This window comes from Globicephala melas, chromosome 19, assembly GCF_963455315.2.
Source record: "Globicephala melas chromosome 19, mGloMel1.2, whole genome shotgun sequence".
Taxonomy (NCBI): Eukaryota; Metazoa; Chordata; class Mammalia; order Artiodactyla; family Delphinidae; genus Globicephala; species Globicephala melas.
Window position 1 is genome coordinate 59432900 of NC_083332.1, and position 12258 is coordinate 59445157.

Consider the following 12258-nt stretch of genomic DNA (forward strand, 5'->3'; position numbering starts at 1 on the left):
CACGTCCAGCATCTCCTGATAAATTCAGGGCGTGCTGACACCCGAGGGTGGCTTCCTCTGCTTGGGGTTGCAAGATCCCAGCGCAGCTGTCAGGGCCTGTGTGCTGCTGTCCCCAGCGGGGGTGGCCTCTGCCTCGGTCCTCACCTGGCCTCGGTGGTCCCCACAGCAGCGCAAACCTGATGGTCTTTCGGGCCCCTGGGCTCCGGGTTAGAAAACCAGCCTGTACCTGGCTACAGCACGTGAAATATTGCTTCGCTAACAGGTTTCGTTCCTCTGCTGTTTACTTGAGGACTTAGCGCTTCTCGATATGGTTCCCTTGCGTATCCGCCCAGCAGAGGCGCAGTGGCCTTGGTGGCTCTGATTAGCCGGCCCCCTCCTCGGCCCGGCAGGCGGAGCCCTGGGAGAAGGCTGCTCACGTGCCTGCCGTGGCTTCCCCTTCCGTCCCCTCAGACCTTACCCTCGGTCTCCGTGGCAGCGTGGGGCTTCCCTTAAGAAAATAGATAAACTTTGGAGAAACAGCGGCCACGTAGTCCTCTGGAAGGTGAATGTTGTTTTAAATGCACCGAGGAAAGAGGCACTTAGTTTGGCTTCGGGGCAAAGCTGCGTGTCTGATGGAAGGTCCTCTCCCTCCCTCCCTGTGTGTCAGGGGCGCGCGCTCCGGCAGGTGGCCTGGCTCCCTGGACAGGCCCCAGCCCGGGCCTTGAAGACCCTCTGGGCGTAGCTGCCGGCTATGAGGGTGTCCACGGAAGCAGGTCTAGGCCGGGTGGGCCCCCGAGGCCGGCCTCTTGCTGCTGTCTGTGAGCACGGAGGGAGAGAGGAGGCCGGGCCCCCTCCGCGTGGCTCGCCTGGAGTTGGGATCACCCGGGGGCGGGTCTGTTCTCAGCGTGCTCGGAATTCAGGAAGCGGTGGCACAGGGTGAGCTGCTGTGAGGTCGCTGGTGAGAGACGGGCTCGAGCGGGTCTGGCCGGGCCGGGACTGTCTCTGCCCTAGACCCGCAGAGCCCACGTCGGGCTCCCTGTTCTCTCCAAAGCGGGCCTGCACACGCCTGCCGCGAGCTGTCCACAGAGAAGGCGGCGGAGCGGAAGGCCCGTCCTCCCTCCAGCCCTGGGACGTGGCCCAGAGGAGGCCTCCTGCTCGCCCCTCCAGCTCTGGCCGGCTCGGGGCTCCCGGCAGGCGGCCTGGGGGCCAGGGTGGCTGGCGCGCCTGGGCCCTCGCGGCTGATGGCTGCTTCCGCTCCCTTCGCAGGCCGGGACCAAACCGTCACGAGCCGGGAGGCCGCGACCCCCCGCAGCACTTTGGCGGCCCCCCGCCCCTCATCTCACCCAAGCCCCAGCACCACTCGGTGCCCACGGCCCTCTGGAACCCGGTGTCCCTGATGGACAGCACGCTGGAGACACGGCGTGCCCCCGAGGGCCACCCTCTGCACGGCCACCCTGCCCCGTTTGAGCCCAGCCGCCAGGCGGCCGTCCCGCTGGTGAAGGTGGAGAGGGTCTACTGCCCCGAGAAGGCGGAGGAGGGACCCCGGAAGCGAGAGGCCGCCCCCCTGGACAAGTACCAGCCGCCGGCCCGCGAGGCAGGGGGCCTGGAGCAGCAGGCCTTCCCCCCCGCGCCCGCGCACTTCCTGGCGGAGCTCGAGCCGTCCACCCAGACCGTCCTGGGCCAGCCCCGGGCCCCGCTCGCCCCGGCGGCCCCCTTCGGGGAGACCCCCGGGCCCCTGAAGCCGGGCTCGCCCTACCGGCCCCCGGCGCCCCGGGGCCCCGACCCCACCTATGTCTACGACGAGTTCTTGCAGCAGCGACGGAGGCTGGTCAGCAAGCTGGACCTGGAGGAGCGCCGGCGGCGGGAGGCCCAGGAGAAAGGTCTTGTCCCTGGCGGCCGCGCCCTCCCTCCTCCCTCCTCCCTCCTTTTCCCTCCTCCCTCTGGCTTTCTGCCCCGGGGTCTCAGCAGCTCCAGGGAGCAAGTTCACTGGCTTCTGCCTGACACTTCTGGGAAGACAGACCTGGGCCCCTCGTCTGTCCTGCCACAGTGCGTGTTATCCCGAAAAGCCAAATTGTAGACTGTGAAAACAGTTCCACAGACACGCACATTTAATAGGTGATGAACAGAGGCCAGTAAGACGGTCTGAAATATTAACAGTGCAGCGTAAGGGAGAGGAGGCTGTCGAGAGGGTGGCCCAGGGCCCGGCGGGGACTCCTCTCCTGGGGCTGCCGTCCCAGTTGCAGGCGGGTGGGCGGCCTGGGGGCGGGGGAGGCGGGAGCTCTGGCTGCCTCTCCTTCCTGCTTCTGCACAGGGTGGGGTGGGACTCAGCCAGCGGCACCCTGGGTTCCCCAAAGAGCTACGGAGAACAGGCGAGCAGGCCCAGGGCAAGCATGGCTGTCCCCTACCTTCAACCCCTGTCAGACCAGGAGGGATCAGGGGTCCAGACCAGTTTCTTCTGCATGGTATTAAATTCCGCTTCTTAGCCGGAAGCAGGGGCCAAGGCCGAGCGAGTCTTGGTTGGTCTACGTTGTTGGTCTAGGCTAAATGTAGAGCCCCAGGAAGCTTTCTCTGCTCCACTCACCTTGTGAGAAGGCGGGGGGAGAGCCCCGGTGCCCTCGGGTGCAGGGGTTCTGTTCTCTGCACAGGAGTTTGCATGTATGCTCTATACCTTTGAGGGGACGGGGACCTGAGTGTGCCTGTCCCCTCTCGAGCAGGAGGGAGTGGATGTGCACAGACAGCCTTGGGCTGCCGTGGACGTGGCCCCGGGCCTGTGTGATGAATGGTCCCCTGCTGGGAGATCGGTGCTGGCCAGGAGACCGCGTGGTCGCTTGGGGTCTGGATCCAAGGGAAGCCTGGTGCCTGCTTTCTGCCCCCCACCTGCCAGCCCTGAGAAGCCTTAGGACTAGGGGTTAATGCACATTTCCACCTGGGGTGAAAGGAGTCTGGCTTTGGGGGTGCTCAAAGGGCGGTAGGGCCTGGCCTGCCAGGTGGAGTGCCCTGTGTGTGCTCACTGGCGAGTCGAGGCTCCCTGCACAGCTGAGTAGATTCGTTCCACCTCCAGGATACTACTACGACCTGGACGACTCCTACGACGAGAGTGATGAGGAGGAGGTTAGGGCCCACCTCCGCTGCGTGGCCGAGCAGCCGCCCCTCAAATTGGACACGTCCTCCGAGGTATCTGGGGCTCGTCGCTGCGGGCAGGCGCGGGGCTGGGCTGCTGGCACTCACCTCGGTGCCTGCCTCTGGGCTTTCCCACGCTCGTTGGGACGCCGTCAGGGCCCTCCTCCTCCCAGGCCCGGCGCGGAGTGGCCACAGCACAAGAGCTTCGAGGACCCCAGGAGGGGCCCCTGGGTCAGTGGAAGCACGCCACTGCCAGTGGTTTCAAACTCATTTGTTTTCTTTCCCAATCTAGAAGCTAGAGTTTTTGCAACTTTTTGGCTTGACCACCCAACAGCAGAAGGAGGAATTGCTGACCCAGAAGCGGAGGAAGCGGCGGCGGATGCTGAGAGAAAGAAGCCCGTCGCCCCCGACGGTTCAGAGCAAGCGGCAGACGCCTTCACCGAGACTGACGCTGTCCACCCGCTACAGCCCCGACGAGATGAACAGCAGCCCCAACTTCGAGGAGAAGAGGAGGTTCCTGACCATCTTCAACCTGACCCACATCAGCACTGAGAAGAGGAAAGGTGAGGCCTGGGTGGGGCGGGGCCTCGCCAGGAGGGCTGAGGGTCTCTGAGGAAGGAGGCGGGGCTGCGGGCTCCTGGCGGCGTCCTGGGGCTCTCGGGCTTCCTCTCGGCTCCCCTCTGCTCTCACAGACTTGCCTCACTGTCTCCGCTGTCACACTTCTCTCTCCGTCGGAAACTTGCACGGCCTCCTTCAAAGCCTGTTTGCTCTTGTCTCATCCCGGGTGGGATTGAAGACGCGCTGATGTTCTGTGCACAGCCCACCGTGAGCTTGCTGGCTGCTCTTGGCCCTCGCCAGGTCTCCCAGCACGTTCAGCCCGCCCTGCGTGTGGGGTGGACGTGCGCCTTCCCGAGCAAGGTGCTCAGGCTTCTTGGTAGCGGGTGTTTTCTCTTGGCGGCCGCTCTCGTGGCCGCTGGGCAGAGCCGACAGCCACTGAGTGGACAGTTTGCCCTGAGAGATGCTTCCAGATCGCTCTGGCCACCAAGGGCCATGTCGGGGCCGACTCTTGGGCTGGAGCCCGTGGTGCGGTCTGAACACTTTCTGGGGCACCTGCTGCCTTGGTGTGCCGCTCACGCTCGCTCAGTGCCAAGATGGTGGCACAGGTGAAAACTAGGCCTTCCTGGGGTGCGCACCCCCACGTTCCCCTTGCTGGCACTCGCTCCCCTCTTTCCAGAAGGAAGAGGAAAGCAGAAGTGCTTCTTGGTCATCTAGTTACTTTCACTTATTTCGGTAGCGGGGGTGTAGCATTCAGTTACTGTGTTGAACCAGTGAGCTGGCGTTCTTGCTTTCTCTTGAAGGGGCAGTGACACGATTACCAGGGCAAATCCCTGGGAACGCGCATAGTTTTGTTTGTAAAGAGAATCTTTGTGCCTGGCTTAATTCCTGGAGGAAGCCGCCGGCGATGTGGCCACTTAAGTTTCAGTCCGCGAGAGGCCCCTGAACTGTGTCGGGAATCTGTGGCATCAGATGTCACCAGGTCGGTGTCCCTTTTCCCTAAACGGCAGCCGTCGTGGGATTCGCACTCGCGTGGCAGGCGGCGGGGAGGAGACTGTGTCAGGAAGCAGCCTGTGCTTCCCAGGGTTCTGTGGGGCTCTTCGGGGTTGCTTCCTGTGTCGGAGCCAACTCTTTTCTCTTTTAAATAAGAATTCGTTCCCAGAAGCTCGCAGGTACCAGTCATTCGCTGCACACACACAGCTGTTCTCGAACACACCTGAAATGTTACGTAGTAAAAGCTGAGAGGAATCTGGGCTCGCTGTAAAGTGCAGTTTCTTCCTCTAAACCTAGCCTGTCCCCGTGGCTTTGTGTTTCTCGTTCTAAAGGACTCGCGCCTGCCGGTCGCGGCCTGGGCTGGACTCCTGCTCTCCTTCCCTCCCAGGAGTGACACGATCCTCTTGTTAATCTCGGGCTGCTTTTCTCATAGACAAAGAGAGGCTTGTTGAGCTGCTCCAGGCCATGAAGCAGAGGGCGCTGTCAGCAGCGGTGGCAGACCCGCTCAGGAACTCTCCGAGGGACAGTCCTGCTGGGTCCCTGAGCGGTAAGGCCAGCCCCATCCGCCACCGCCCGGGACTGTCCCGGGGGCTGCCCAGGGTCAGAGGCCACCACCCCAGGTCGTCTTCCTCCTGGACACAGCGTGTGCTTCTTTCTCTCCATCTCTCTCTCAAGCTTCCTGCGCGTGGGAAGGATCTCCTCGGCCGCAGCGCGAGCCTTGGCAGTTGGGGCTCTGAGGGTTCAGGGGGAGGGTCCCGGCTGCGGCAGACTGTGCCCGGTGGTCGGCGTGGCTCTGGCCGCCGTCCGTCCGCCCAGCGGTGGCCCGGGTCTCAGCACCTGCTGCTTGGGCTCTGTGCTCCCGTCCATCCACCCTCCGCCCTCCTCCCGGCGTCTTTGTCTTGCTTTTTCTGCCTTGCAGGCCCCTCCAGTACCTGCTTTCACACCTTCTGTCTCTCTCTCTTGTGGCTCTGACTCTCCTGCACTGTCCTGCTGACGGAGCAGGAAATCTTGTTGGTCTGGCCCTGTTCTCAGCTCTTAACTGGATCTTTCCGGTCGGGTCGGGCTACGTAACTTCCTGCCTTTTGGATGACTGGAAGCGACTTGCTTCTTTCTTCAGATTCTTCTTCTGCCTCTCAGATGCCCTCTTGGGGCACCTCTCAAGGATGGCCTTGCTGCTAAACACACCCCGTCTCAGACCACACAGTGCACACTGACCTTTAATTAAATGGCTCCGGAGTCCGGGTCCTTTGTCCTAGGTCTTCATTCAGCGTAAGCTCTAGACATCAGGGTTGGCCCGTTCACATTTGCAGGTCTTAACGTGTTCCTCACTTTCTGTCTCTAAAAGAACCAGCCACGCAGCAAGCCTCTCTGGATACGGAGAAGCCTGTGGGTATCACTGCTTCCTTGTCTGACACCCAGAAGGCCACGGAGCCTGGGAGACTGGAACAGCTCCGGCCCCAGGAGCGAGTCCCGGAGCCAGCCCCCGCCAGCGGCGAGAAAGCCAGGCCGAGCGAGACCCCTGGGGGCAGGAAGAGCCTGAGCATGCTCCACTACATCCGGGGCCCCGCGCCCAAGGACATCCCCGTGCCGCTGTCCCACGGCATCAACGGGAAGAGCAAGCCGTGGGAGCCCTTCGTGGCGGAAGAGTTCGCGCATCAGTTCCACGAGTCCGTCCTGCAGTCCACCCAGAAAGCCCTGCAGAAGCACAGAGGTAACGGGGCCGCCTGGCTTTGTTGAGGAGCGCCGCTCGGGGTGTGTGAGGCACCTGGCGGTAGAGGCGGGCTTTGCCTCTGCGGGTCCAGGGTGGGGCCTGAGAGCGCACCGCTTGGAGCGGGTGCCCGGGTGCTGCTGCTTCGTGGACCACACGTCAGGGAAGCTTAGCAAGAGAGGCCGTCTGAATTTAATAAGGCCCTTCGAGGAGGCTTTTCAGCAAAAACAGGATCCATGCCTTCTACAGCTGAATGATTTCCCAGCTTCCCCTACAGACTCACCTGGAAAGCTCCCTGTCCTTTGATAACTAGACCCAGCGAGCACTTTGTGTGACACACTGGTTGCTCCAGCCCCATGTGTGAGCCCCCAGATTCATGCCCCTTGGACATTTTGGTGGGAATCACTGCAGGTCAGAGAACAGGGGTCAGTACATTTCATTCCCGTTGATTAGAAAAGAATCCTCAGTGATTAAATCACTACTGAGTGTAAAATAAATTTCTGTACACTCCAGTAGCCAGAAGAAAGTATAAAAGAAATTTTACTCCTGCAACCTAGAAGAGCTGACTATTAGACGTACAGCTCTGACGTCAGTATCCTTCAGGTAAATTAATGCTGTCAGCAGAGATGAAATGATACTCAAAGCAAAGGGCAGTGGTTTTCGCAGTGACCTTTGAAAACAACCCTCCAAGGCAGGAGGAGCGCTTTATGGGAAGTTTGTTGTGAATTTACTTGAACCGTATTTTTCCAGAAGGAAACGTTTTGACTGTGTGACTAGATCAAACCCCTCTGTGCTCCCCCCTAAGACACACCCACAGAGGCTTTTCGGTGGCCTGAGGACACATTTTTCCTGCCTCATTTCAACCATTCCCTGATGTTACACCTGTTTTGTCCGGACTTTAAAGTCACCCAGCCCCTGACAGTTTGGGCCGTACCGGTCCACTGACTGCCCGAGGCTGCTGTCCACGCGGGGAGGACCTTTGCGCCTGTTAGACCACCAGCAGCAGGGCCACAAGGCAGAGCGGACCTTGTCTACACAGGCCCCCGCCAGTTAGCAGCCTCCTGGTAGCCGGCAGGGCACGGAGTGTGTTCAGGGACTGGAGCGTCTGCATTTCCTGACGAGCGGGGGCAGATACTTACTGAGGGCCCACTGTAGACCAAGCTCAAACCCACAGTTTCACAGAACACGACTTCGGAAGCTCAGGGCCTAACACAGCTGAGCTCGTACCCGTGGTGCGATTAATTGAACCTAGGCCTGCTGCTGTCTTATTTATTTATGGCTGCGTTGGGTCTTTGTTGCTGCGCGCGGGCTTTCTCTAGTTGCGGCGAGTGGGGGCTACTCTTCGTTGCGGTGCGCGGGCTTCTCATTGCAGTGGCTTCTCTTGTTGCAGAGCACGGGCTCTAGGCGTGCGGGCTCAGTAGTTGTGGCTTGTGGGCTGCAGGGCGCAGGCTCAGTAGTTGTGGCGCACGGGCTTAGTTGCTCTGCCTGCTGCCGTCTTTACGGCTCTTTTCAGCCCTCCTGATGGTGCCGTCTTCGGTCTCCGAAGGGCACAGGCCTCACCATGCTTCGTCTTGTCCGCGGCGAGACCTCAGTCACGCTGACTCCGTCGCCTGCCCCCAGCACAGGTCCCCATGGGCCCTGTGATGAGCCGTCTTCTCTTCCCCAGGAAGCGCAGCTGTGCTGTGTGCAGAGCAGAACCACAGCATCGACACCTCTGTCCACTACAACATCCCCGAGCTGCGGTCCTCCAGCCGGCTGCCTCTGCCCCAGCGGGACGGGCAGCAGGAGCCCCCCGCCGGGAGGAAGGGCCCCCTGGCACAGGAGGTGGACCCGGACTCAGAGGAGGAGGAGGACGACGACGGAGAGGACGACGACGAGGACCCCCCGAAGCGCAAGTGGCACGGGATCGAGGCCATCTTTGAAGCTTACCAGGAACACGTAGAAGGTACGCAGGGGAGCGGGAGGCAGGCCCAGGCGAGGGGCCCGGGAAAGGCAGGGAAGGAAAGCTTAACAGGCCAGTCAGCACCAGATTTTGTCACCGGGCTGGGGACTGAGTCATGGCACTAGCTCTCAGGGTTCTCAGGGTCCCTGGGCCACAACTAGGCAGAAACAGCGGAAGGTGCGTCTCCGTCAGCCGTTTCACCTAGTTCCAGAACCGTTCCTCGGGCTTCTGTGGGTGCCCAGGCTGGCTCACAGGGGCAGTTCCTCACGGACAAACGTGAGGCCATCCTCACTGGAGGAATTTAGGCACCAGGCGCCCGTCCCCACTCAGCATGACAGCGCAAACCTGGGCCTGCTCGCCCTCTGCTGTCTTCCATGCACTTGTGAACATTGTATCAGTCCTGACGCTCGTGGCTACGCACAAGGGTCCTGGAAAGTGCAAAGCTGCTTCATTTAGCCGAGCCCCACGTGGCCAGGCTGCTCAAGTGTGCAGCATCTGGGCGACGTGGTGGCGTCCCCCACGTGCTCTGTGGTCCTCCTGGACTAGAGCTTTGTACAGGAGGCGAACCCTTGTTGGCCACCAGCATGTCAAAACCCAGGCCAGTGCCAACCCCAAATTCTGTTTATTACCATATCATACAGGAGTCTTCATTTTTATCATGAATATCATGATCCTTTCAAATATTTTAAAACACGCCAAGTACAATCAAAAGGAATGCCAGCGTCAACTCCTACATTTTATTTACTTTTTATTGACGTGTATAGTTGATTTACAGTGTTGTGTTATTTTCAGGTGTGTAGCAGGGATTCGGTTACACATTCAGTTCTTTTCCATTATGGGTTTATCACAGAACATTGAATATAGTCCCTGTGCTATATACAGTAGGACCTTGTTGTTTACCCTATTTTATGTATAGTATCAACTCCTACATTGTTTCCTTTTCTCCTTCAAATGAAACCCTCGTTTTGAATTTATTAAGTTCATATGTATCCGGAAGGATATGTGTTAATAGCATTCCTTTTTATTTTAACACAGTGAAATGTATCCGTCTTTTCTGGGTTTATTTTTTGGTGCCTTGTTGGAATTCCTTCCCTACTCCAAGGACATGGTAACAAATGCATTTCCTTCTAAGTCTTCAAGTTCTGCTTTTCTTATGCGTAGAATTCATTTCTGTGGATGGAGTAAGGTAGAAGTGTAACCCTTCTTTCCCACCCAGACAACCAATTATCCTGGAGGTTTATGGGGTACCCTCTTCCCCATGGGGTGTGCTCCTGGCAGGCAGTGTACCCCCCACGTGCCCAGGCCTGTCTCTGGGTGCTCTCCTGGCCTGTCCCTGTGTCACTGCCGTAGCTTTGCAGCTCCCCATTGTCTGGAGTAACTCACCCTGACTTCTGACAGCTCAGCTGTTCTTGGCCCTTGGCTTTCCCTGGTGAATTTTAGGATCGCCTTTTTTGTTCCACCCAAAAAAACTGTTAGGTTTTCAGGTACACTGAATTGATAGAGTTGGGGAAAATGGCCATCTTTGATGGTGATGTTATCCCACCTATGAATATGGCGTTACATCATTTTTGCTCCGTGAGCGGCTGACTTTCCTTTTATTAGATCTAACTGTAGGTATCAGTTGTCACTGGGGATGTTTTAGTGTTTGTCGTCCCTTATTCCTTCGATGATCATAGATGATCAGGCCTGCCAATAAAAAGTTTCATTCTTTCCTTTTGAATTTTGTATACATTTCCTTTTTCTTGTCATGCTGCATCGCCTAGGATCATTTGTAGACTGTTGAACAGGGACACCCGTGGGGCTCTTTTCTGTGAAACTTTACAAGCGCTCCAGTAAGTTGCTGCTGAGTTTTCTGGTGTGTGGTTGTTGAAAGTCAACTAACGTATTTTGTAGATTTACTGAGATGACAACCTTGTTTTTCGCCTCTTGATGTTTTCTGATGTTGCTTGTTTACTCCTTGCTGAATTTGATTTGGTAGTACTTCTAAGATTTTTAATTTATATTCTTAATTGGTATTAGATTGATTTTATTGTACTTTACCCTGCTATCATGATTGTTCTAGCTTCTATAAAATCAGTCAGGTAGCCTTCCCTGGCTTCCACTCTCTGAAACACTTCATGTAAAGGAGGGATTTCTTTTCTTCATGCCCAGGAGTGGGATTGCTGGATCTTACGGTAATTCTTTTTTTAGTTTTCTGAGGATCCTCCATACTCTTGTCCATCGTGGCTGCACCAGCTTACACAGGAGGGCTCCCTTTTCTCCACACCCTCTCCAGCATTTATTGTTTGTAGATTTTTTGATGATGGCCATTCTGACCAGCGTGAGGTGGTACCTCGTTGTAGTTTTGATTTGCATAATTAGTGATGTTGAGCATCTTCTCGTGTGCTTTTTGGCCATCTCTGTGTCTTCTCTGGAGAAATGTCTGTTTAGATCTTCTGCCCTTTTTTTTTGATTGGGTCTTTTTTTTTTGATGTTGAGCTGCAGGAGCTGTTGTTTGTATATTTTGGAGACCAATCCCTTGTGGGTCTGATTATTGCAAATATATTCTCCCGTTCTGTGCGTTGTCTTGTCATTTTGTTTATCGTTTCCACTGCTGTGTAAAGCCTTTAAGTTTTAAAATTCAGTCCCATTTGTTTTTTATCTTCATTACTCTAGGAGGTGGATCAAAAAAGATCTTGCTGTAGTTTATGTCAGAGTTCTGTTTTCCTCTAAGAGTGTTATGGTATCTGGTCTTACATTTAGGTCTTTAATCCATTTTGAGTTTATTTTTTGTGTCAGGGAGTGTTCTAAATTTCATTCTTTTACATGTAGCTGTCCACTTCTTATCGAAGAGACTGTTAAAGCAGGGATTTGTTCTTGATGGTTTGAAGTCACTCTCCTGTTAAAACCAGGCTTTTTACAGGAGTAAAAATCAGTATCTTTTGGAAAGGCAGAGATTTTACTTTAAAACTATAAATTTTTAACAGCTTAAAAGTTTTCATATCTAACCCTTATCTTTTTATCTTTCTTTTTGAAAAATGCATTTTAAGGCTATACATTTTCTTTAATTACTTCCTAACCTGTATCCCTTAAAATTGCCTTTCAATGCTAGATCCTTGGTTCTCATTCCACTGGGTTGGATTTACTTTAGTGATACTTAATGTACTTACCAGCATGATGGAAGGGCTGGGAGCAGTGTGGTCCAAAGGAGAGGACTTTGCTGGCAGCTCTAGAGAGAGGGGAACACTCGCCAGGCCTGTGGCCCCTGCATACAGGAAATGTGTCAGCATCACTTGTCTTTTCAGAGCAAAATCTAGAGCGGCAGGTGTTACAGACGCAGTGCAGGCGGCTGGAGGCCCAGCACTACAGCCTCAGTCTCACGGCCGAGCAGCTCTCCCACAGCATGGCGGTGAGTCCCAGGGCACCACACGTGGGGGAAAGGAATGAAAATCGGCTCCTGGGGGGTTTTCTTAAACACATAATGCTTATTTTTGTTCAGCCTTTCGAGTCTGGGTTCAAGAGCACCCATACAGACAAGTTTTGAAGGGAAATTGTGCCCTTGAGAGATGAAAGCAGTCTCAGCCTAAGGAGGGAAGCGTCATTCATTTGCAGACTATTGATCCTGGAAGGGTGACGATGCTGTGTATATATATTGCCTGTGTCAAGTCTCCCCCTCCTGTGATTTGCTCAGGAAGATGGAGGGAGGAAAGCTAGTCGGACTCCCCCCGCAGCCAGGCTCAGCCCTGCTGCGGCTGTGCTTCCTCCTGTCCACGGGATGGGGGCTTGTCTCAGATCGGGTCTCTTGGCCAGTCCTGAAGCAGCAGGACATAAGTTTTATAGCGGCAGGACTAATTTTTCAAATCTCAGCGTTGAAGCTGAGACGGCAGGAGACCCTGTTCCTATGAGCGAGCGCAGGTACTGTAAGAATCCGAAACCTCGGGGACAGTCAGAGCTGGTTCTGAGTGCTGAAGGTCGGCCTCCA

At 56.2% G+C, this 12258-nt stretch overlaps 1 protein-coding gene across 8 annotated transcripts in view; it reads left to right on the top strand.

The window, feature by feature from the left end:
- The window catches only part of GSE1 (Gse1 coiled-coil protein), a 418195-nt gene that overhangs the window by 401893 nt on the left and 4044 nt on the right, over positions 1-12258 (top strand). For 6 of the 8 annotated variants that reach the window (XM_060289860.2, XM_060289863.1, XM_030863150.3 and 3 more), the window contains 7 exons: positions 1246-1859; positions 3041-3153; positions 3392-3662; positions 5081-5194; positions 5993-6358; positions 8022-8300; positions 11582-11685. In XM_060289860.2, the coding sequence (XP_060145843.1) occupies positions 1246-1859; positions 3041-3153; positions 3392-3662; positions 5081-5194; positions 5993-6358; positions 8022-8300; positions 11582-11685 (1861 nt within the window). The remainder of the gene's footprint in view (positions 1-1245; positions 1860-3040; positions 3154-3391; positions 3663-5080; positions 5195-5992; positions 6359-8021; positions 8301-11581; positions 11686-12258) is intronic. The other 2 variants (XM_060289861.2, XM_060289862.2) reach the window with 2 other exon arrangements.